At 39.9% G+C, this 26,296-nt stretch overlaps 1 protein-coding gene across 2 annotated transcripts in view; it reads right to left on the bottom strand.

The window, feature by feature from the left end:
* Window positions 1-24,311, bottom strand: part of LOC149874327 (ATP-binding cassette sub-family C member 1-like) — a 64,478-nt gene extending 40,167 nt beyond the window's left edge. The window contains exons 1-8 of one of the 2 annotated variants that reach the window (XM_090060020.1): window positions 23,545-24,311; window positions 19,579-19,640; window positions 15,344-15,485; window positions 13,689-13,843; window positions 9,089-9,266; window positions 6,097-6,351; window positions 4,063-4,128; window positions 2,104-2,241 (exon numbers count right to left, since the gene is read on the bottom strand). In XM_090060020.1, the coding sequence (XP_089916146.1) occupies window positions 2,104-2,241; window positions 4,063-4,128; window positions 6,097-6,351; window positions 9,089-9,266; window positions 13,689-13,843; window positions 15,344-15,485; window positions 19,579-19,640; window positions 23,545-23,568 (1,020 nt within the window). In that variant the 5' untranslated portion in view covers window positions 23,569-24,311. Of the gene's footprint in view, window positions 1-2,103; window positions 2,242-4,062; window positions 4,129-6,096; window positions 6,352-9,088; window positions 9,267-11,758; window positions 11,890-13,688; window positions 13,844-15,343; window positions 15,486-19,578; window positions 19,641-23,544 lie in introns of those variants that run through there. The other variant, XM_090060027.1, reaches the window with a different exon arrangement.
* Window positions 24,312-26,296: the final 1,985 nt, after the last annotated feature.

The following is a 26,296-nucleotide window of genomic DNA, read 5'->3' as shown; positions in this document are numbered from 1 at the left end:
GGTTTGAAGGATCTGGACCTCAATCCTCCCTTTCAACATACAGGGATAAACCTATTAGGTTAGGTATAAACTAAGTCCTCAGTTAAATGTTTTTACACTAGATGAGGCTCTGACCCATAATTTCTCTCGTGTAAAGAAGTGATTCAAAACGAAAGTTTAAATGAATTCCTGATACAGTTCCACTGCTTAAGCTGTCTAGATGACATGTAGTTTCAGTTTCTTAATTTGCAGAACCCTATAGATAAAGGCATTGTTCATTTAAAAAAAAAGAAAAAGTTTGGCTCTTTCAAGTTTCTTAAAAGCAGGATGGTATACTGGCCAGTGGCCACATAGGGAAGTGCTTTTTTTTACAACAGTTTTTCTATGAAACAAAATCATACAATTTTCTTTTATTTTCTAGAAATGACATGTTACTAAAATTATATTAATGTATTATGCAGCTACAGTTTCACCACTGAAACTATTAACATTCAGTACTTGTACAGATTTATATCATGCCACAGCTATGAGTTAAGGGAAGAAAATATGTGCGGAACCACATACTTTACATTTAGCTGTTCTCCACACTGCAAGGGAGCAGCATGGGGGTGGGGGGCTTGACCCCGGGAGATCCAGGAATCCAAAAAAACCTGCATTTAAAAAAAAAAAAAAACAGCAAAAAGCGGAGCAGCGCATCCAGGGGCAGCATGTATCACTCAAAACTGGAGCCTGGATAGCCAGAACTATACTCCAGCTGCCAGCCAGACTGAGAGTGGCAGGATTGCCATTGCTGGAGCCCCAGGACCTCAGGTGAGGCTGCCGGGGCCAGCACTGGGCTGGCCCCAGCGGCCTGCCATACCTAACCAAGGGTAACCTGTCACACACAAGAGGGCATGTGGCGCAATCATTCCTTGGCGACAACTAGGGACGGCACAAGATGTCCTGTTGCTAGTTGTCCCCAGGGAACCAAATGTCCATGCTTGTGTGGATGTGGCCAAAGTAGCTAAATTCTTTTCCTAGGGCTGCACAGCAAATGAGTAACAAATCAGGGATAAAACTCCTGAATTTCCAGCTTTCCTTCATGAATTCATGAATGAGTTTTCTGGCACATCCACCACACTCTCTGGGTTAGCTCAGGGGAACAGGTACACAGGAAAAAAATTAAAGTATTGACTTAAGTTGTGTTTATATTTCTCTGCTATAGCAATTGCCTTGATATGGATCAATAAGAGGGAACAGAAAAATACCTGTTTCACTTCTGAATGTAACTATGCTATTTAGGAAGCAAGAAAGCTGGCAAAATAGATAGCAGATTTTGTGAATAAAGCGAAAAGCTTTGTTTGAGTCACAAGATATTAACGAAACACACAAAAAAATTCTGCCTCGCTCCATGAAAATGATGATCTTCTGTCCATCTCAAGTACATTTCCTAGCACAACTAGACTTACATTGTCTATAGTCAATTTAGATTTAAGATATCTTTTTCCCCCACTAACCAAATTACTGCTTACAGACAGAAGTATAACAGGACAGTTTGGTATCCCGGGCAGTGGGAGCACAAGGGGTGGCAATGGTTCTTGGCTACTGGCAGTAGTAGCACAGCTGGCCAAGAAAGGATGTTATTTTTCTGCCCCTGCTTTCCTCCCCGCACCAAGCTGACACCTGGGACTGCTGTCTCAGTTGCTCCCCCTAACTTCTGCTAGTGCTTACATAAGAACTTGAGCCTATACCACCTCTACTCTGACACCATAATCTTATATTTTTAAAAACTGATCACTGAAATAAAAGCTTCACTTAAATGTTTAGTTGGTATAAAGGTAGGAATCACTTTAAGAAGAACGTGCAATTCTCTGCATGAGAGATTAAGGGTCCTCTGATTATGGCACTTCACTGAAACTCAGGAAATCTGGATTTTATTCTTGGCTTGCTGTATGAATTTGGACAATCCACATCTTCTCCATGCCTCAATTCCCCTCTGTAAAATATTTTTATTATAGTATTTCATGATCTCACAGTGTTTGTGATTATAAATTCATCAACAGTTGTGAGGCTTTTAGATACTACAGTGACAGAGAATATGTAAGTAATCAACATTATAAAAATGTATACAGTCAAGAAACGTACCAGAAAAGGAATACATGTCAAAGTTAGCATAGAGAAAGTTGCCAAGTATCCAGATGACTTCAAAACATCTATTTCGTGTTCTCGAATTTCCATAACCTTCTTCTGATAGGATGTCTCCCATGCATAAAGTTTGAGAATCTAAACAGAAATCAAACTGAAAATTACCTTGTAATAAATCAGGAGAAATGATCGTAACTTTTGGAACAAACTCATTTTTAGTTGTCTGTAGAGGTTTTAATATTATAAAACTGTAAATATATAATATCCATTTTCCTAGTGGATAGTTTTAAAAATGAAATATTGTCCTAGTAAGACTCAACATAACTCAAAACTAAAATTCAGTAGTCTATAAGGTACCCTGTCTTCTGTCAAAATGAAATTACTGCTATTTAGAATAGCATGTGTTAGAACCCTTTAGCTCTATACATCTCACTATGTCCATCTTCTGTTAAAATAATTATTATTCCTAGGTATTCTTATCTCCATTTATCTTTCTATGCATTTTAGTTAGCTAAAATTTATCTAGGCAGGTGTCAAAATCAGACTTCTCTGCAAATGTCCTCTATCACTGGCTGATAAAGAAAATATCAGTTTGGTAGTCCAAGCTCATATTTCACTTTCCTGGAGAACCTGGTATAAAAATGAGTATCTTCAGCTAGGAAATCAATCAAATGCTTACCTAATTAAGGACAGCATGTAAAGTGTGCTCAAAAGAGTTTGGCTGACAACTTAAAACAACCCTATTGCTGTTATACATAACATGAACAAAGAGGCTGTGTCCACATGAGCATGGACATTTGTTTCCCCAGGGACAAGAAGCAGTGGCACACCTTGTACTGCTGCTACTTGTTCTTGGGGAACATCCATGCCATGTGCCCTGGCACACAGCAAGTTACTGTGGTTGGGGTAGGAGAGGCTTGGGCTAGCGACTGTGCTGGCCCCAGCAGCCCTACCTGAGGTCCTGGTGACTAGGAAAGCTGCAGCCATGGGACTCCTGCAGCTGGGAGCCTGGCCAACAACCAGTGTGACTCCAGCTGGCCAGGCTCCGATTTTGAGCAGTGCACACTGACACCATGTGTGCTGCCTGCTTTTTTCCTGCACAGATTTATTGACCCTTGACTCTCCTGGGATCAAACCTTCCCTCCCCCACAACACTGCAAGGCAGCAGCATGGAGAATGCCTAAATGTGCAGCCTTTTTCATATGTATAGTTTCTATTAAGTGCATGTCTTCAGTCTGAAGAATTCTAGGATTTTTTCCATAGGAAAGATACTCTGTAACGGTGTAACCTGACATTGTTATTAATAGTACATGAGATGAATAAAGGAAGAAAGGCCTTGGGCCTTCTACTGACAAATAAATAACAGTCCATTATAACATGTTTGTACTGAAAACGTTGCTCTTACTTAAAACCAAAAAACATCTCAGCTAACAGAACTTCCTCTCTGTGTAATAATAATTTAATGCTAAGAATTTGTATGTCCTAAGCCATATTAGCAATACTGATTACATCTAGAAATTCAAAAACTTGAGGGGAATACACTATAAACTATGAATTACTTGAATGTGGGTGTATTTTAGATCTGAAGTATAAATGACAAATTGTGATGGTCAGGAAAAAAAAATTTGAAAAGCTTGTTTCCTTTTTTTCACTAAAACTTCACTTTTGACAGAAATTTGCAGGCATCTAAAGACAGTCCATTCTGATGAAATACAGATTAACAATGAAATTTTCTTATAATTTGCTTTAGTATTTCAGAATCACATTTCTAACTGACCTTAATATAGCTTTAAAAAAATCACTTTGAACACTTTACATAAAAGAACGTCTTTCTCCTATTTATTGCCTCTGATGTCATTTGAAAGGTCAGTGGCAAGATCCTAGTTTTATGAATTATGTACTGTGTCATCGTTACAAACTAGTATGAGTACAGTGAAACTAATTAGCTTCTTGCTTTACCTTTATTCCATGTAATAGTTCATTTAGCAGCTTAACCCGTTGATCTGCAGTCTTCATTTGGCTTTTCTGGTTAAAAGACAGAAATGTTTACTTTTAAAAATAAAAATAAAATAATCAAATTACCTTGTATACTGCCTACTGCATTATCATCACTTTTTTGGATAATATTTAATTTGTTAAGCATACTTATCTTTTCAGATCTATTCCAATGCCACTTCACCTATAATAAATCCTGAGATTTTAAAAAATTCTTCTTGCGGCATGGTGATGACAGAAACCAGTTCATTCCTTGCATTCTAATTAGAAACTTCTTAATTAGATTTTTAATTCCCAGAGTGTTCTGTTTTGGAATAATCATATCAATTTAAATCTACATAGACTTTGAGTATCTAAAGTTGGACACACAAAAATCTAATCTTTTTAAGTATAACATTTCAGCACGGTCACATACATAGTATATTTGGCATACAATATCAATTATTTGCAAATTCATCTGACCCAAATAGTTAAAGAATATAATCTTGTTCACTTACTATATACAAGTTGTTGCTCCATTAAATGATTACATTTGACTAAAGCAAACAGAATTTCACCCAGTCTGACTTGTGAGATACAAGCTAGTACTAGTTAAGCTGAAATGTGTTGGGTTTTTTGGGCGGGGTGGGGAGGGAGGGAGCGGGAATTCTTCTGTTACTGGTAACACCTCTGATTTTTCTACTCATGGTTAATTTCTGCCTGTCATTCAAACAACGAAGGCAATTTCAAAACATACGAGTCAGTGTAGCCTATGATTTTGTTTGTTTGTTTCCCAGTAATGATACCTAGGCAGAATATTACAATGGTTAGGTTGCAAAATTGGCCTAGATCACCAGGCTCCATCCTCTGCTTACGTAGAGCTCCTATAGATGTGCATGGAGACTGCTCTGATGTGCTAGAAATCCGGCATATGCGAGCAGACTCAATTAATTGACTCTGCTGGAGAACAGAAACTGGCATGCTCTGGCAGCCTTCTGGGTCACATGTATCAGTGTTCCCACACATCTCAGCACTGAAAAGGTGGCTGCAGGGTGCTTTGAAATAAAACATGTTCAATGAGCTTTAGTTCAAAGTGCCCTACCACCATTTTTTCAGTGCAAGGATATGTAGGGACACTGATACACGTGATGCGCAGGCACTTTTAATGAGCACAGCTTGCTAATTAAAGCACCAGGTGCCATGTCCCAGAACACATGTAAAAATGCTCATAACTGCAAAGATCTGTGATCTGAGGAAGCTGTCTAAGAATCTCTCCCCCACTACCACTGGTTGAGAGTGCAGGTTGTCTGCTTCTATAATATGATGTTTCCACACTGATGATATTGCCTAGACCTCACAAAGGCCTCTACCAGGTCTTTTGCTGTACTATGCAAAGAGACACCAGAGATGAGGTAGGGTATAGAATAAAAAAAACTCCTGCTCTGGTCCACCTAAGCTTTCCTGGTGAAGATAAAGCAGTTTAGAGATGTATTATTTTTCCCATGCTGATCCTAGCTACGTTGTAAATGGAGATGAAGTATCGCAGAGCCAGAAGGAACCTTAGAGGTGTTAGGATGTTTGTACGGGCGCAACACTGATGATTTCTCTGGCCTTGCTTAGATCTGCTAGAGATTATAGTGAGCTTTGTAGGCTTTTCTGAGTGTTGGTGGGGGTAATCTGGAATCTGGCTTCAAAGGAAAGTGTGAATGAGAGTTTAAGAATGTGAGGTCCAGTCATAGAAGCTTCAAAGTTTTGTTTCGCTAGAACATCCTTCTGTTTGCAGGATCAGGACCTACCAACACTTACATAGATAAAAAATACTATTTACATTTTATTATAAATATAGTTTGATCTAAATAATGGACAAGAACTGTATTTTTACACCCCACCTCCACCCAAAGCAGCCTTTGATTAGGGTTTCTGTGCAAGATTAAGTATATACATTAATTTTATAAACATAATTAAAAATTAACTCCTCAATATAGCACTTGAACATTTTCCAGCATTTGCGTTTCTTACCTTCAGATGTTTTACTTTGGCAGCGACAAAAGCATTTATAGGTATAACCAAAACAAGCACTGCAACACCTGCTAATACTGATGGGCCCAGTTCTTGCCAGAGAAAGATAATAGCCATCAGGATCTGAAATGGTGCTGACCAGAGAAGGTTGAGGTTTACAGCCATTTCCATTAGTTGCTGGGCATCTGAGGACATCAAGTTAACAATTTCACCACTTGTGTATTTTCTCCGAGCAGAGTTAGCTAAGGTTAAAGCCTGAAAGCAATATAACAAGGTCCCAAAAGGTCAAGGTCACAAAAAGTAGTATCTATCTTGAACATATGCTTTATTTTTTTTATTGTATTGCTTTACCTGTTTCACACAGACTTATCATTAAGCATCCACGGGAAACTTAGGAGGGTGGCTTTCTTATAACAGCAGAGGAAAACTGCACTCAGTGAATGAGATTCCAAAGTCTAGTCTGCCCCTTGTGTACCAAGTAATGAAATCAGAGGGGTGTAAAGAAACACTAAAAGCCTTAGTTAAATCTGGCCAAGGAAGAATTTCTTCAGGGCTGAAAGATTGCCATAAGCTCTCTTAGGGAGGCAGCAGAGAATATCAACAAAGATTTTCAAGGTCACTTTCAGTCTCTTTAGAGAAGTTGTCCCTTGAAAAAATAAAGTAGATAAATTAAGACCTTGAACCCTTCATTGCATACTGTAAACTTATGCTACACTAAACAACAACCTGTAAATAATCTGTCTCACTCACTGCACACAAAATTGAAAAACTAGTAAACAGATATCAATTTTGCTTCATTTACTATATATTAGCAGAGCTGCTACTGTAATACTTTGCAGGCCAAGCTTTTCTCTACTGCAAAGTTCCTACGCGTTTCTTTTTTAACCCCTAAATCGTACTCAATGGCTCCACCTTATGTTTTATGGCAGGGGTTTTCAACCTTTTTTAGTTCAAGTACCCCTGGAGGCCTGACACTGAGCAAAGAGATGGCACGCGGGTGGGGATGGAGTGCTGCTGCCTCCTAGGAGCAGGGCCAGGGCACGGTGGGGAAACTCATTGGGCTGGTGTGTGGCAGCGGCAGCCTCTGCATGCAAGCTTCCCCTCCCTGCAGAGGGGCACTGCTGCCCTCCCCCCACCCCGGCCCTGCTCCTGGGAAGTGACAGTGCTCCATCCCTGCCCACCCGCACATACCCCCTAGTAAGTACCCCCATGGGTACGTGTACCCCCAGTTGACAACCCCTGTTTTATGGCAATCGGTTATTAGCTATACACACATTTTCAGTGCAGCCGACATGCTTCAGCTAAACTGTCAGGGGAAGGTTCTTTTAAAAAATAGTAGCTGGACTGTTGTCTTTAGTGTTATTTTTAGGTAGTCATTACTCTGCCAAATTAAACTTCATGTTCACTGGAACACTGAAGACCTCACCTTTCCACCCTAGAGGGGAGATATTTTGGTCAAATTTCAGATTCCTACTCACACTACTTCAGTGCTATTACAACTCAAAGAAGAGATACATACATGTATTTTTTATAATGGGAAAAGTAAAGAAAAACTTACTTTATTCTCAAAAAAGACTGAACCACTCTTTTTTTTTATGAAATGTGAACAAAATAATTAATCATATATATACTTTTAGGCAGAGACTCAGCCTAAAGGCCTAAAACCTAAGCCTTATTCAGATTAAGTAAGCAACATCGAAAGAAAAAAAAATTGAAAAAAAGACTGAATTAGCCCATGAACCTTCAACCTATTCATGACTGACCCATACCTTTAGGCTAGGGACATGCATTCAAAAAGCCTGAGCCTGAACTGATTCAATCTTTGCAGGTTAGTCTAACCCCGGTAGGCTGAATCAATTTGTAACTTCACAGACATCCCAGAAATGCAGGCATATGCCTGCAGTGTTCCAGGCTAGAAGCTGGGAGCATTAGAGCAGCCCTCCTTTGCAGGTTAGTTTAACCTGGCTAGGCTAAATCAGTTTGTAACTGCAAAGACATCTTCTCTGAAAAAATACAGGCACATGCCTGCAGTGGCTCAGGCTAAAAGCCCAGGAGTGCTAGAGCAGCTCTCCCTTCACTTCCACTGTGCTGAGCTGAGGGGGATGTGGCCAGGCTCCGACAGGATGCTCTCCACCCCCTCCAGCCCTGATCAGCCAGCAAAGTGATTACGCAGTGTTTATCACCCCTAGCTCAATGTTTATCACACCATTAAGAAAACAACAGAGGGCCATTACCAGCTACCTGTTGATTCTGCCTTTGTTCCGTCTGCCACAGAATGGACCATAGCCCTCATGTAGTCTGCTAGCTAATGCTGAAAGGTATCTGTGTACAGCAAAGTAGACAGCGGAATCCCTGCATAGCAGTGAGTGGTGAGGGGCACAGGGTGCAGGGAGAAGGGAGAAGCCAGGCAGATGCCTGCAGTCTCTGCTGGAGCCCCAGCCAGGAAGCAGAGGGGAGGGACCAGCCCTGCTCTGAAGCAGAGAGCCCCGTCCAGCCCAGAGAGTATGCTGGGACGCTGGGGGAGTCTGCTTTAATTTAAAAAAGCAAGGGGTCTAGGACAAGCATTGCATAAACCGGTTTGAGCCAAATCAACTAAGTCTGATACTACATTCAACCAGATTTATCTCAAACTGGTTTCAGCCATTTTCAAACTGGTTTCTGTGCACTGAACATCTCTTCTGTTACAGGTTTAAACCAGTTTCTGATCAGTTAAACCGATTTATGTGTAATGTCTCTCCCTAGCCTTATAGAGCCCTGCAATTTCAATGGGACTCTACACATTCTTGTCTAGTGATCTAAATGTGAGACTAGAGTGCTAGCACGGAAACACTAAAAGTTTGGTTATGGTTCTAGTTAGTTCTTCAGTTTTAATTCAGGGTGTTCTATTGATATTTTCACTGGCTTACAATATCTTGGTTTCTGTGGCACTTTCAGCTTGAAAATATAGGTAAGGTTTATGTTTTGGTGGGATAGGGGGAAATGAGGCAGTTACCTTTCTGTATATCAGGCCAACAACTGCAGTCTTAATTTTGACAGAGGTAAGCATGTTGAAGCGCTGGTATAGCTGATGGATGAGAGTCTGCAAGATGACGACAACAAGAAGGGCAAGAGCGTATCTATATCCATTCCAGTGTAAATCAGAGTGGGTGTTGTACAAATTAATCATTTCTCTGGAAATCAAAGGATATACCTTTTTAAAATCTTTCAATTAGCAACAGCAAAAAAGTCTCAGAAAATCTTGTTTTGAACTTACATTATTATATCTATATTCCACAAGTGGCAATAAGTATAGATGGTGTAAGGCAACGTAGAATCAAATATTCAACAGTAAAAAAAACCTGCATTCATCTGAGTGTTACTTTGCTGACCTTGTAACAATTACTATTATATACTGCTTCAGAGTTATACACACTACTGCTGACTTCACTGGTAACAGAGTGCAGAGGGTATAGGATTTTTTGCTAAAGATAAGGCAAGTCTACAACAGATGCTGACTGTGCAATAGCCAGAAAATACTGTGCAGCGGTGCATCACAGCGCAGATGATGCTAATACACTGCTGCACAGTATTATTAGGCTACTGTGCAGTAATGTTACCTAAAAGACATTCATCAGCACTACTGCACAGAAACTCCCGTTACTGCATGTTTATTTAGTGTTTGCTAATACAAATACTAAATAAATGCACAGTAACAAGTGCACGGTAACATTTCATGTAGATGCACCCACAGAGAATAAAATAAATCTAGTATTTTCTAAAGAGAAAAGGGTGGAAAAATCAGAAATTGAAGTTTTACTTTTAATATAGCAGAGATTATTCCTAACAACTGAGTGTAATAAAAATGAAGAACAGTTTATAGTTTATTTCTAATATTTCCTTGCCAGAAGCTGGTGATATAGGTCTTCACAAAGTTTGTTTTTATATTGTCATGCTAGGCTCCTGAATGATTTTGCTACAGCGGGATTATATCAGCAAGTCTAAAGATTAAAGTTAATCACTTGTGCTCATTAACACTTTTCTGTGATAATCTGCCAGATGTAAAACAAGTATTAAATACCTTCTTAGTAACCACTATAAACTCACTTAGGGTACCAATCAACTAGTGGCAACATAGTCATCTCAGCCTTCTGTTAAACACAAAATTGTAATTATTATAACTCCACTGTATTTTCCATTTAAGCATTCTGCTACAGAACTTGAACAAGAAAAAAAAATTAAAACTAAAACTGCAGTAAACCACAAAAGTAACTGCTTAATGGGCACCTTTGAGTTAAAGTCTGAGAATCAACTTTTGCTTTAGTTTCCTTTTCATTTTTTTTAGTGACTAATTCAGATTCTAAATATTAAAAAACATAACCATATATTGTACAGACAGATAGCCATTTAGTCTGAAGACAGGCAGAAAGCATGGCAAGGTAGCACCTTATAGAATAATTCTGTATCATAATATTCTTCCACTGCCAGACCTGGCTCGCAGTCTTTAGTGTTATCACTTTTGCTTTTCTCACCAACTCTGACTTAAGTTCCTTCCAAGAGCAATGATAGCAGTAACCTGTTAACAAAAAGGCTGCTTGTAACCAAGTATTATTTACTGTAACTAAAGTATTTTAAAGGATATATCGGGGATTAGTCAGGCAACAGTGGCCTGCTGCTACCTGGATTGACCAGCAAAATTGTGGTCAGCATCTAAACGTGCACTATGGTGCATTACCTAATGCACTGTTTATCTAGTATCTGTATGTGTTGGTACTAGCAAACAACATATTAAGACTAATTTAATGCACAGTAAGCCCAGTGCACATGTAGATAGGGACCCTTTATTGTCCATTAGATTAGTCTAGTGTGTAGTAAACTGTCTTGTGTAGAGGCATCTTCTAACACCTACTATTGTCTGGATCTGGGGAAAAACTCTTTCCCCTGCTGAGTCAAGCGGCTTGCCTCTCCCATGGGCAGTACTGGATAACTCTGCCTATCTTAACACACTCTTCTTCTGAAAGGGCTTTTAACTTTTTGTGCTCTGATCTCCATACCCCTAGATTTGGCAAAATAAGGTTTCAGCTAATTGAAAACAGGGTTGCAGGGCCCTTCAGGTTTAGAACTCACCCCAACTTCCATGTGTTTCCAGCATATTTTCATCCCATTGACTCTGACCATTATAGGCATATAATAAACATGTATTGATCAGGGATGGTCAACCAGTAGCTTGGGTGCCACAACTGGCATAGGCAGCACTTGTGTATGGCAGCAGACTAAGGAGGGGACATGCAGTACAGTGGCAGATAGGGCAGGAAGCAGACAGCAAAACATCAGATCAAACAGGGAGCACAGGGAAGGAAGCAGAAAGCAGAGCAGCAGCTTGTGTAAAGGAAAGGTTTACAGTGACACATGGGGAGGGTATGGGGCTAATCTGTGACACAACTTTTAAAAGGTTTGGCCTCCCACTACTCAAAATACAGTCAATACAATCCTACAAAAATGTTACTAAGTTACCTAAGTTAAACAGTAACTTTACCTAACTAACCAGGCCACATAAAGTGTTCAATAAATTATTTCATTCAGTAGCCATAGATGGATACATCATCATACCTATTATGCTATGATTTTAATTTAAAGTATTTTTCAACTGACATTTACTTTGTGAGACTCATGATTGGGTACATACCTGAATTAAAGAACTTTAGATAAGAGAAAAATAATGTATTAGGGAGCAATTTAGTTGATCGTGTAAAGAAGTAAAGTATCCTTCAACGTAATTTCTCGAGTTTTTTCTTCTTCTCTGATTAAATCACACACATGCTGTTTATAAAACATATAACAGCAATCTATCTCAGATTGAAAATTATCAGATTATCTTTCTCTTGAAACATGACACTCTAACCCAGTGCTTCCCAAACTTTTGCTCAGCGTGACACCATTTATGACCCCATTTCCTCAGCCTGGCCCCTTGCTCCCAACCCGCAGCCCCCTGCCCCTGCCAGTGTCCCTCATTTCCTACCCATAACCCCCTACCCCCTAGGTGCTCCAGGGCCAGGGCCCATTGCCACCCTGCCCCAGCCCAGCAGAGCCCGAGCCCCAGCTGCACCCGTGGGAGGCAGCGGCTGCTGCAGCCGGAGTGGAGTGCAGAGCCCAGCTTCCCCCCGGCCCCATCCCTTCCTCTGTGGCCGGCATTGCCGAAGCAGACCCCGTAAAGGAAGAAGGATGTGGGCTGCCTGCTGCAGGCTTGGAGCTCCCCACGCTGCTGCCCTCCCCCTGGGGGCTCCATAACATGGATGCAACTCCATGCTGCTGCAGCTGTCATGCCTCACCTTGGCATCCATGGTGGTGTAGCCCTCCCTCCCACAATGGGTCCCACCTGCTGGGCAACAGAGGCAGGTCCTGCCCAGAGCTGGTCTGGCCTGGCTGCAACCCCACACTCCTCTGTGGGCACAGAAGTCTCAGAGGGCATGTTTACTGTGATCCTATCCACTGATGTTTTGACCCTATTTGGGGTTGCAACCAACAGTTTGGGAACCACAGCTCTAAGATACCATATACTGTAATATATAGAACTCTATTTCTGAAATGTATCTTGATGACTAAAATGTCTTTCAGCATTTTTCCTTCCTATAATCCCATGTACTCTATTTTAAACAGTTTCAGTTTTTTGATAATAGGCTAATCCTTTGTACTTTCCATTTGAATGCCTTATTCAGAAAACAAATTTTATTTTTGGAGTCTTCCACTTTTTGCCCCAAATCTATGGTTTCACTTTAGTAAAAATATTTAAGTCCTTATGCTTATAAAGAGAAACTTTTCTCTACCTGTAGGGTAGGAGTCCAAATTTTTCAACAATATGTTCTTACTTTATAGTAGAATTTTTGAACATCTGATACATAATCTCTCCCTGGTACAGCCAGACTTACACTTTTCAATATTTTATGATGTTTCTTCAATGTAATTAAAGCATTTGATGTGCTGAAAGATCTACAGCAACATCCAGCGTAATGCAATAATTTGTAACATTCTAACAGTAAGGAAAGAAATGCATGCGTATAGTCATTAAGACTGATGTCTTATAAACAATTTTGCAATTTTAGTCCTGTAATCAACTCTATCAGGATTTTGTATTTATGCAAGAAAGAGCAGAGCTCCCTAACCCGTGTTACTGTTAGAACGCTACTTAAATCCTAGAAAAAAAATATTTATGAAAATAAGCATGAGAACAATTACAAATTCAGACTAATACTGTCAAGCTATGAGTGCTGTTATTTTTATTTCATGTGAAAAGTCTAACCAACAGAGTTTGGGCAGAAATCTCCCCTCCATAACTTAATAACTTAGCATCAACAAGAGAAGTATTTTTTGCTGATCACATCAGTCACAAAAACTACGTTAATGTGTCAGCAACTTCAGTCCCTTGAAACCATCTTATTTCTCAAAAAGCTTATAAAATGCATGACATACAGGTATTTTCAAACTACTGAGATCTTAGCCTCTATAACACCTAATCATTGAAAAGCTGTCTTAGCAAAACTTTGGAATCCAGAGAATCTTTTGCATTATTATTATTGCTCTGCAGACCACCAAAACCAAATATACTTAAAAGCACTTACTTCATTATTTGTGGACTCACAAATGCTAGAATATCAGCTGCCACTTTTAGAAAGCCAACTTTAATTAATAAATATCTAAATGTTTGCCATAATGGATAAAGCAAACATGGTTTATGCAAGCTTGTTTTAGATGGCGCTTCTTTGTTGCAAGGAGCCTATGGAATTACAAAAAAAAAAAAATTAAGCAGAAAATTAAATCTTAGCTTCCCACACAAAAGAAAAGCATAAAATAATGAGATAATCAGCTAAAAACAGTAGGTACACTTAGGGCATTCTAATTTACAATGGGGCAGTAAAAATATTTTTGTGTGATTTAACAACTGAGGGGACATGTCTACACAACGCACTTACTGCAGAGTAGACTAATTAGCTCTGCAGTGAATGTCTTGCATCTACACATGTGGCCCTATTAGGCCACAGGAAACTAACTCTGGAGCAGGGTATTACTTGTAATACAAATACCGTCCTACTGCAGAGCTATTTATTGCACAGCAACACGTGTAGATGCTGACCTAGGCATAGATTGCTCCTGATCAGCCCAGCCAACAGGGTGCCACACTCCTCCCTTCTGCCTACACACATGGCTCAGCAGCTGCAGGAGCTTCGTGATGCAGATAGCTCCTCCACCATTCAATGCAGCTATCCACCGCTTGAGTCTGACCCCCTGTGCCCTCTGCCATCCTGGGCTAGCCCCAGACTGCAGGCCACACTGCTGCCACCAACCAGAGCCCATGGCTGGCACCCAAGCAGCTGCAGCCAGAGTTTACTGAAGCATAAATTGCTCCTCAATTTAATCAGTCACATTAATTGCATGTGTAGATATACCCTGAGTGGAGGAATGGGATTTTAGACTACTCCAGTCACCTTTCAATTTCATAAAAAGACAAATTATTATATTATATTACTATATTCTAGGCATTCACAGGAGATAAATCTTCCTAAACTGATTGAGGTGTTCCACAAAAATGTGTGGTGACACCATGGAAGAAGCTTACAAAATAGAATGAGAAGTGATGTACTTCTCTTTTACAGAAGGAGTCACAACCCCTATCTTTATGACTACATAAGTATTTCTATTCTAATGGAATATTTTTAGTGGACTTGGCTTTCTAAGCCTTACCTTTTACTAGAGAATAAACTTTGAAAGTTTTGGTCTGAAAAGTTAAGTATTTTTGAAAAATCCAAACACAAAAAAAACCCAGCAGTTCTTAACCAGTGGACTCATCAATAGGCTGCAAAATAAACATTAAATAACAGACTCCAGCCTCAATAAATATATAGGTATAGTAAGATCTACTAGATGGAAATTAAAGCTAGAGATATCCAGAATAGATATAGGGCACAAGTGAGGGGAATTAACCACTGAAATAACTTACCTAACTTTGTGCTGGATTCTCTGTCACTGAAAAGAACCATTTAAATCAAGACTGAATTGTTTTCAAAATGATCTCTAATTCAAAAAGGAATTAATCTAAGTATTCCTATGCCCACACCTTGATCAAGTGGCCTTATAATTTATTAATCTATAGTTTGTTGTGGAGATATTTTGACTTAAAATACTCAACTAAGTTTAATAATGATTTTTTTTTATGCCAACAATGAAGCTGAGAAAAGGATAACAGTTAGGGATAACAATTTGTTGCCATCCATATTACCTTCAGTCCTTTTGTTGTTCTTAAGACTTCCTTCCTCCACTGCTTTTCAAAATTGGGACATACAGTGTATGGTGAGTCACTTTCATTCAGTTCAAACAGGTCTTCTCTCTCCAGTGGTTTCTTATACCCTAAAGTAATCACTCTAAAAGAAAAGAATAACAAGTGTAATATTAAATAAATAAAGCAGCAAAACAAACAGGGATCCTGAAAAACTTAATATAGATGCTTTGATATTTATAAATAAAGGCTACATTAACAATAATAAACAGGGTATGTATATCACCCTAATATGAAACATTCAGTATAAGCACTGAAGAAATTTCCCTAAATTTATATTTTTACTTAAATGTTGGGCTATCCCATTACTTTTACTTGTTAGGCACAAATGAAAAACAGGAATCATAAATGATAACCATATATGGTTATTATTGATGACCAAAATGACCATATATATTTGTGTCACTTTGATAACATAGATTAACTGTCCAAAATGTCAAAAAAAAAAAATTACTAGTTTTTGAGGAGCATGAGCATGGACAAAGCAAATCCATGCTGTGCTAACCCCTGGTAAGTCCATTAGAAAAAGTCTGCAAGATGACAACAAAGTCAATCAAAGCCAAAGATGTGGGGCAGAAAATTTGCCAGTGCTTTATTTTCCGTGGGAAATGTTCCACTTCTAACAATTCACTGTTTCCTAAAATTCATTAGTAACAATGAATGGATGCCAATGCAATAGTAGGTAAGCTTGGCAGTTTCAAAGTTGTAATTAATGTTTTTCAGGTGATTATCCCTATGAAGTGTGTGAGAGAGTACATATATGTTTTATTGATTTGCAAACAGGAGGGTAAATAATAATCCAACCAAAAATCAAGTTATGAATTCACCTAACAGGCTGTACAGATCAAATCAAAAACAAATGAATGCACCACTAAGCTTGCTTCTATTTCTTAAAATATCTTGCTTCTGCAGAATCAGTCAGAAGCACAATTAGTGAAGAATATGCAGTGTGACGATAAGTTGTCCTTGTCCATAGACTCACTGGTAAAACCTTACCAAAGACTGGTGAAATCTTTAGTGAAGGAGAATGCGTTTCAAGTAGTTCTGAATCAGATTTCCCTCAATCTGATTCTGAAATGAAACTAATAAGTAGAGCAAGTGATACTACAGATAGTGACAGTGAAACTGGAGGTGTCACAATGCCCTGTGGAAGAGAGTTAAACTCTGTTGAAGTAGATGAGCAGACAACCACAGCATATCATGCGCAGTTCTTTGGGTGTGCTAAAATTAGCATGTCAACACTTTTCAGTGCCTTCAATTTTTTTCTTAAATTTTAAACAGACAATGTAAGGGAAGTACATGTTATTGTGTATTGTCTTTATACTTTTACAACTATTCCAATAAAAATAATTTCTTTCCACATAAAGCTTTATATTTGTTTGAATATAATATTTAAACCACATTAAGTGTGCTGTATTTTTTTTCCTAATCAAATATTTCAGATCAAATACTTGTGGCTATTAGGACATAAAATTAACATGGGGGTACTTTTGTAGTTTTGCTTACTAAATATACATCAAATAAACATGCTAAATGAGATCACGCTCTATTTAGGGCATCGAATTAAAAAAATATCAATTCAAAATTTTCCAGAAAACCCACATCTCTGGTCAATGCTGAGTGTTCCAAAAGTCAGGGAATTTAAAGCAAGCAAAGAGACAAAAAAACCCCCAACTACCTGATCTCCAGGTCTACTGCAGTCTTATGGCTAGATTAAGGAACATACCTGGATATACAAATAGCTTACTGCTTAGAACCCTTGCTCATAGAGTGTGGTTACAAGATCAGATTCTCAGTTCTCATTCTAAAAAGTTTCTAGCCTGTAGATAAGTGAGAAAAAGCCCCCTTCCTATGTGACCCAAGTGTAACTGTTTTGTGTCTGAACAGAGAGATATAGTTAGCCATGTTAGTCTGAAGTCAAATAGAAGGCAAGGTAGATCTGCACCTTACAGACTAACCAGTGTACATAGCACAAGCTTTCATGAGCTGAAGCTTACTTCATCAGATACAGTGAAAGGATGTGCATAAAGCAAAGTATAAGGAAAGAGAAACTGGAATACAAAAGATGAAGGGGGGAGAGATGTGGTGGGGGGAAGGGAGATGGTGGTGGGAGAAGCTACCAAATAAGCTGTAAACACATTGGAACAAGGAGTCTCAAAAATTAATCCAGATAATTGGATAGTCTCTGCTTTAAACCATACATAACACAATCCAGTCTGTGGATGATTTCTTATTCTGCAATTTTCCATTAATTAGTTTTTTAAAAATTTGCTGTCTGAGGACTGCTACCCTCTTGAATTTCTGACACTATACAACCAGCAACATCAACTTCCCCATTTATCTCAACTCTAAAATGTGTTGATGATGTCAAAGCATCAGTAGTCCATTGGAGATCTTCAGTCTTCTTAAACCCCCTTACCTTGTGAAATTACCTTAATTAGGATCTGCATGTCACAGAAACATAATGAAATGTTATGGATTAATTATGTAGTTGTTATTTTCCAATTCCCTAGTTCAGACTGCAACAGCCTAAGGATTAACCTGCATCTAACGTAACAATTATGCTATTTAATAATGTAACATATTAAAGTAAAATTTCTAGGAATAATAATGCTTAGGCTTGAGTATTGTAATAGGGGTTGTACAAAGTTGTGAAGCAGACATTTCGCAAAAATCCAAAAAAGCATAAAGAAGGGAATATAGTCATGTGCTACAGGTAGTCTGTTTCCTAATATTACAAGTTTCTGCAGATACAGACAGAAAAATAAAAAACTTTAAATAAAAACTGGTCCTTTTGGCAGGAAACCTAGGGTAAACTTAATATGCAGAAAGCAATAACAAATGTCTGACCCAAGTGATGTAGTCTAAATTATATGCAACTCTGGAAAAACTACAATGTTACCTTTGAAATGTTCCAATATTAAAAACCACAGGTAAAACCCTGGCTGCACTGAAGTTAACACCAAAATTCTAATTAACAGAGTCAGGTTATTACAATAAACTTTGAATATCTGATACAAGAAGAATCAGATACAAAAAGAATCAAACCCCAACTTTATGAAAAATCTGGTAATAGTACTACTGAATGAAGCAAAATGTAGGTAATGTTTATAAACAGATCTTAATTCATATCTTTAAACCATTTTCATTCTTGAAACTAAACAGTTCAGTAATATGCCATTGCTTTCAAAAACAATCACATGATAAAAAGAGAAGTGGAAATAATGAGTAATTGTCAGGAGTCAGACCATGAGAATTACATGGATTACCCTGCTGAATGCTAAAGGAAAGTAGAATGCACAATTTCATATAGCTAAGTTTTTCAATTCATATGAGGATATACTATATCTAAGCAGAGTTTTGCCTGCTTTTTAATCCCTTCTTAATATAACCTAAGACTTATTGACAAGTAGGGAGAAAACCAAATATTCAAGAATAATATACTTACAATTAGCCAACTTCTTAAACGGTATTATTCAGCTAAATCCTTGTAGCCTAAATCAGGAATTGGCAATGTTTGGCAATGTTTTTGGGCAGTGTGCCAAAAACACCTGCAACCTCGACTTGGAAGATGTTTGCATGCCAGGAACAGATGGCAGGGAAGCTGCGAGGGGCCCAATTCTTGTAGCAGTGCAGCCCTTGCCTCTTCCCTGAGGCACGAGTACCAAGCAAAGTGTCTTTGCTTGCCATGTTCTGGCATTCATGCCGGGTACCGCAGCCTAAATCAAATATTTACTTTTGAAAGTCTACTGCCATATATAAACTTAAAGAACATATAAGTATAGTCACTAATGAGATAATTGTGTGCATATTTTCAGCTCAAATTAAGATTACAAAATACTAAATTTAATCTATTAAATGTATTATCAGTAGGATATGACTTACAGGATAAGAATTCTAGGAATAATACTATGAATTTTTTTTTTAAGTTTAGCATATATAAACTCTGGCTTTAAAGACTATTCTAACAATGGTCTCAGATTCTGGATTATTACAGTACGAGATTGAAGAGAGGCGCCTGTGCCCAAAAACTTGCAAAGAACAATTTTTTCCAACTAGTCAGTTAGTCTAATAAAATATATCACATTTACCCAAATAACCTTGTCAGCCTAAATAAAGGGCAGCTTATAGTCTATAATGAAGAGAGCATAAATAGCAAAAAATAATTAGATTCTTACCTGCTGTACCAAGAATATGTTACTTTACTAAAGAAGGAAGCATTTGCTTCAGGACTAAATTTCTGTAAAAAAACAAAAATTCAACAACAACAAATACATGTTAAAGACTGAGGAAGAAGGATATGTAATTTACATTTTTCTTTAATGACTACATGTTTAGGATATCTATTTTCCCATAATCAATGGTAATAGGAGGTAAATGCATACAGTAAAGTGAAATAAACACCATGTAAGGTACAAAAAGACGCAACTAAAAGTAATTTTTCTTTATCTTCAGTATTCCAATGACACAATTTACATAATCTACAGGAGAAAGGAAATCCCAAGCCTTAAAACTAGAACTTGTTCGACACAAAGTGCCTCGCCTACACATAAAACATGGAACAACAGAGATTTTCAGCTCTTTGATTTAATGGACACAGCTCATGTCCTGTAATTATACACCTCTATGGTAGCATAGGTATATGGTATAAAATGCCATCTTTTAACATCTATCCAGCATTATTTTATGCTCACTTTGCGTTGGTACAAATAACTACATCACAAGTGAATCAGAAGCAACATAAAACCCCCCTGCCTTGCAACATTAAAACTAAAAATGTCTTGCTTTCTTTTTGACAAAACTAATTCTTAGAGAAAAATCAATTGTTCATGCCTGAGGGTGAATAAACTATTTCTATACCTCAAAACCACCAGAGGTAAGGTAATGTTCAAAAAGGTGTAAGCGGAAGAGGAGACTTGTTTGGCATTTTCAGTTTCTTATACCCTGCATCCCTAAAAACAAACTTGAACCGTAACCCAGTTTGGGGACATTGTAATCTGGATCCACACCCAAGAGGCTAGAATGGCTTCTAGGCACTAAGTACATTTAAGTAATACACTCTATTCCTCAGGTTTCCAAAGCAACTTCAAACATTTAGATCCTTAGCTGGTTAATTTCTAATACAAATTGCATTTCCAAGTCTTAATTGGTTTGAAAAACTGTTTTTAAAGACTAAGTCATGCTGTTGTTAAAAACAAACAAACAAAAATCAAAATTATTTCTCCAGGCAACACCAAATAAAGCAAAAATAATCCAAAAATAAGATGGTAAGGGTTTCTTTATTAACTTTTTTCCTTTATTATTCTATGTTTATTGTTCTATGTTTCTCATTATCAAATGAAGAAATTTATCTTTTAGAAGGTGTTAAGGTTGTAATGGTTCACTATTATTTGTGGAGGATAATAATTTCATATTGATATTTAAGACCATGAGTCATATTCCCTCTCCTACCAGTATCAAAATTCCTATACATCTCAGAAGGTTCTGTCTATTCTTCTGCCCTTATTTTTTTGTCTTCATAAGAAGACAGATTTAGAGAATGATACACTAGGTAGTACTCTAATGTGCTGTGCACCCATGCTTAACCATTAATACACAGGACAACGGTCAAGGGTCAGTCTGGAGTACTGTCTCATGCAAGTTACTAATATGCTTTTGCCAATGGAAAGTCTTTTAAAGGCATCATCTTGAAAACACACCCAGGTAAAAGTATTTCAGGTGTGACATCTGTTCCTGGTTCTGTTCTGCCAAATTGGGGACAGGGAGAGGCTTTCTATTTTGTAGCTATTTTTAAGCTTTACTGTTTGAAAGACTCAAAACAAAAAGAGTCACTACTTTTTCAGTTATTATCCAAGGTGTTGCTTTTAAAAAGAAACACATTTTTATTATGGTGATAATGATACTGGTGTTACTTTGTATTATGCAACATTGCCATACTGTTAAGCAGAGTGGTTTTCCTTCTCCTGTCTCTTAGAGGTACTCTTTAGTATGCCATACAATGGCATGGGAGATAATTCAAATAACTTTTTTTTTTTCAAAAAGAGACATTTTCATTCAGGAAAAGGAATGGGAAATGTTGCAAGGTAGGACAAGAGATAAATGGAAACAGAAGTGGCTCCAAATACTTACATGGAGTTGGCAAACTTTTTGGTTTTAACCACTAAAGAAATCTTTTTGCTGACTTTTTAGTCACAATACACAAGGCCTATTAAAGGGGTAAATGGTCTCCAAAGCTGCAGTCCAGTGAAGAAAATCCCATTTCAGTTAAAAACAATTCTAAAGTCATTTGAATTTATGACTCCGAAGCAACAGCACTTTCTACTAAGGACACAGGACACTGAGACGTACATTGCATTTCCATAATGTGATACTGGTCATTATTACACAGTGCTAACATTACTCTGATATATTTCTATTTTTTTTATTTCAGTTACTATTTTTTTGAGGTAGCAACAAGTAATGGTCCAAAATCTCTTCTACTTTGCTTAGTACATAATAGCAACTTTCTCTTTTGCAAGACTGACTGCACAAAGCAAATTCTTAAAAAACATAAGAATTGCCATTTACTGGGTCACACCATAGGTCTCTTTTCCAGCACCCTGTGTCACACAGGGACAGAGTGCATGCTGAAAGAGAGAGTGAATTGGGTGTGACCTCTTGGATTTTTTTGTTGTTACTGCGCAGTCATTTAGTATTTGATATACAAGTACTATATGACTACACAGTAACTACAGTTACTGCACAGTAGTGTCACCAAACAGCCTGGGACAAATTTAAAATGTGTTTCTATCTGTAAAAGCTGCAGAAAAAAATCTAATATAGGAAATTCCCACTGCCCTTATCCTGCCACCTCTGCCAGGCATGAGAAAGCTGCTTACAGATGTAAAAAAACAAAACAAACAAACAAACAAAAAACCACACCCAAAAAACAGTGCTTTATTTTAAGCTTGGCACACCCCTGCACCAAGTGCCGTGTGTGCCCAGAAGAGGTACTGCGTTAGTTTGACTCGGCTTGCCCAACATTTATATAGATTGTGTGCTTCAGTGGGCTTTTATCTAAAAACTGATCGAATCAGCTATTAGATAAAAGTGCTTTTATCTAATAGCTAATAGTGCCTGAATCGGCTATTAGATAGGAGTACCAGAAACCCCTGCGAAAGCGCTTGATCTATACGTTCATTGGGGAACCGGGTCCAACTAACACAGTTCTTCTTTTGGTAAAGCGCCTTCCCCTCCCCATCTCTCAGCGCCCGAGACGCGTGCACCACTTAGGTACAGATTTGATCATTCTGACCTAAAAGCAAAAAAACAACCCCTGTGGCAGTGGTTCTCAAAGTTTTGGGGTTTTTTGCAGACCACTTGCAAATTGCCGAGCGTGTCGGTGGACCACTTACGTTTTTTGTTGCTCTACAAATCAAAGCACACCACTCCCGTTTTAACAGCAATAGTCTTACCCCACAAGTACAGATACTTTTGATAGTTCCGCAACCATTCTGCGGCCTGCCTGGATGCTTGAGACCCTCTGCCCCAAGGTATTTCTGTTAGCAGCCCTCCAGGTGCCAAGAGCCATTAGGTCCCAGCCTGCAAACCCACATAGCAACCAAGCCTCTCTCTTGACAGTTTCCCCAGACGGGACAGGCCGAAGGTGGGAGAAGAGGCGCAGAGCAGGGTGGCCTCTGAGATCAGTCCCTCCCCGCGCCAGCCTCTCCCCGAGCCGAGCAGCCGAGCGAGAACAGCTCCAAAGGCCGGCCCAGCCCCGGGACGGGGACAAGCTGAAGGGCAGGCACCTGGCGCAGGGCAAGGGCTGCAAGAGGGGGCCGTGGAAGCCAAGGGCCTTCAGGAGGGCCACGAGGGCCTCTTTCCGAAGGACAGGAGAGGCCGCCACCCTGCTCGAACGCCACCACACGGAGCTCTCTTTCTAAGACGCATCCTGACTCGAGTCATGTTGTCCTCCCCGCAATCCCACACCCTGAGTTTTTTTTAAACGTTGCGAATAGGCTAATCCCGCCTGTGTGCAGAAGAGCACGGACGCTGCGCCCTCCCACCCCCATTTGGGGCCAGGCTCAAAGCCCTGCCGTGTCGCGACACGGGGTACAGCAACATGCCCCGTCACGCGTGCAGCGCCCCCGGCCCTCCCGCGGTACCTCGTGGCCCCGGATGGGCGGCATCGCCCCCCGCTCCCGGCTCTGCGCGCTGCGGCGGGGAGGAGCTCCACAGGGCCCGCCTCGGTGCCCAGCCTGCTAGTCTGATCCGCCCGGGGAGGCCCAGCCCTCCTGGCCCGGAGAAGCAGCGGGCTTTCCGCCTGCAGAGAGTAAAGGAGCCTCCTTAAAAGATAAAGGAGCCTCTCCTTGGTGATGGCTCCCTTTGGTGTTGCCCGGGCAGTAACTGGGATCAGTCGGGTTCCTGTTCTGCTCCGAGCAGCGGCAGGATCCGTTCCCGGAGAGCTGGATTTCGACCCGCCAAGAGCTGGAAAGCAACCTGAACCAGCTGAGGGCCTACCTGCCTGAGGCAGCTGTGCGAGCCTGCGTGGCTTGGGGATCTCAGACTGGGGGATGCCTGAAGAAGGGGGCTCGGGCCCGAAAGCCTGCAAGGGATTTTGTTGTGGCTGCTCGGTTGGTCTAAGAAAAGATTTTGGTCGTGCTCACTTGGGTTTTTTTTCAGTCACGTCCAATGCTGCGGTCACTATCACCAGTTTGCTGCTCTCTTTTTCTTTTACGTGGGCTTGCATTAACTCCGCACAGTTCACAGTCCGCACAGTTCACAGTCACTTTGGTGTTGCCTGGGGCAATAACCGGGATTACTTGGGTTTGTGATTTTTTTTTTCTTTTTTTAAAGAAATGTTTCGTGTTATCAGCCAAATCAAGTCCAAGTCCATGACTCAGTCCAAAACCATAAGTGGCCCCACAACGGGCAAACATCCTCCACCCCCATCAGGGGCTTCAGATGTTTCCGATGTTTTTTGGCTGGCATCCTATGTGCAGGCCTAAGCCCAGAGACTTAGGTTTTGGATGCCCCCAAGTTTCACCAACCCTCAGCCATATGGCCACAGGGGCAAGCTAGAGAGGAGCCTACCATTTCCAGAAAATGGGCTTTAAGCCCCAACACCTCAGCGGGTACTAAACCACACCAGAAGAACAGTTATCCCAGAGAGGGCTTAAGGAAAACGGCCTTCTTGGACCCAGATACATGGTGTTTCTCCTGCCAGTTGGTCTGAGAAAAGATATCACATCTACCCAAAGAAGCTTGCCTGTATTACTAGAGTGTGGGTAGTGTTTAGAAGCTAGCCTTGCCTCTTGGGTGTGGCTCCAATGCCCCACTGGATAAAGGAGACTAACTTTGCACTTTGGCTGGGGGCAGCCTGTTTGGTCAGACAACCTACCCTACCCCTCTGCCTGAGCTTAGCACAATAAGCAAGGCAAGGCAAGCAAGCCTGGAAGGTCCAGCTCCTCCCTGGTCTGGTGGGCTCTGTCCTTGGCCTTCTTCTCTTCTCCTTCCAGGCCAGTGAGGCACCCTGAGGCAGCATTTCTCAACCTATGGGTCACAACCCAAAAGGGGGTGGCAAGAATATATGAAAGAGTTACAAACAAACTTTAAAAACAGATTTGCTTTTATAGGAGAAAAACATGGCTTTTCCCTTGCAGGCTGGCAGTCCCAGCCCAGCCTGTGAGGGGCTGCTTAGGACACCCTATGCCCCAGACTCCTCACCCCCCGCTGCTCCACACACTGGGGGGCTGGGAACAAGGGTCAGTGGGTCAGTACTGGCCATTGACGTTTACAAATGGGTCCTGGTACCAAAAAGTTTGAGAACCACTGCTCTAGGGTGCTTTGAGATCCTGGCAAGGATGCTGAGCAAGGTTATGCTGAGCATTGCTTCATCAAATAAGGCAGGATAGTTAGGTCAGAGCATCAGGTTCTATCCAGGTAAGCAAGAAAAGGGGCTCAGAGACAACCATACTGCAATCTAGGTAACTAATACAGGTGGGCCAATATGAGGCATGGAATAAGCCTGGAGGTTTCAAACAGGAATCCAGTGTTAAAAACATTCTGCCATACTGTGGGTTTTTGGAGTTCTTTGCAAGAGAAGAATTGTTCGTTATCTTTCTGAGGCAAAAATGAGTGAAAACAAAGAGCTGGGGTGTCTTCAGTCCAAAAAAGGGTTGAGAACCACTGCTCTAGGCATTAATACTGGACAACCTCTTTAACAAACTAATCATGCTGCCCACACTCTTCCTCTCCTTCCTCTTCTCTCTCAGCTTCCATTCTCAATCGCTGAAGGTAACACCATCATCCTGATTGTCACTTTGGTTTGTAATGTGGGCTCAGACCAGTCCCCATGCTTTCACATCCAGGATTTAAGTTCTTTCTGCATGATACCTCTAAGATACAGCCTCCCTCATCCTTCCACATAGTACTACAATTTAAGGTAGTGATTGTAGTGAATTACACTTTGTTACAAAAAATAAGCCAGGCAGGGAAAATGAGGGGGGAAAAAACATTTCTTTCTTTCTACATTATTCCAGTTAATCGCAGCCCATCACAGTGATGTTTTTCATTTGTGAGGTGGGAAACTATTTTTCTTCTTAGCATACAACTGCTGTAGAAAGTAACACAAGTCTTGCTTTTGGGTTACAAATCAGAATACCCAGTGACACTTCTGAGCCAAATTCATGTATCTCAGTAAAATAGATAAAGAAAATATTAACAGATAAATCTGTAGCAAACTGGCATCATTTGGAACATATGTGAGTAAATATAGCCTCAAGCCATATAGCCACAATTGCAACTACTGCATTCAGGTTTATCATGTAAGCCCAACTACTAATATCTGTGGAATATGAGGTCTTGGTCTGTCTGAAAATACACCTTTTCATACGAAATTTAAATCAAGGCAAACTC

This window comes from Crocodylus siamensis, chromosome 1 (assembly GCF_052110815.1).
Source record: "Crocodylus siamensis isolate JL-2025a chromosome 1, ASM5211081v1, whole genome shotgun sequence".
Lineage (NCBI taxonomy): Eukaryota > Metazoa > Chordata > Crocodylia > Crocodylidae > Crocodylus > Crocodylus siamensis.
This window is presented reverse-complemented; position numbering and strand designations above follow the sequence as displayed.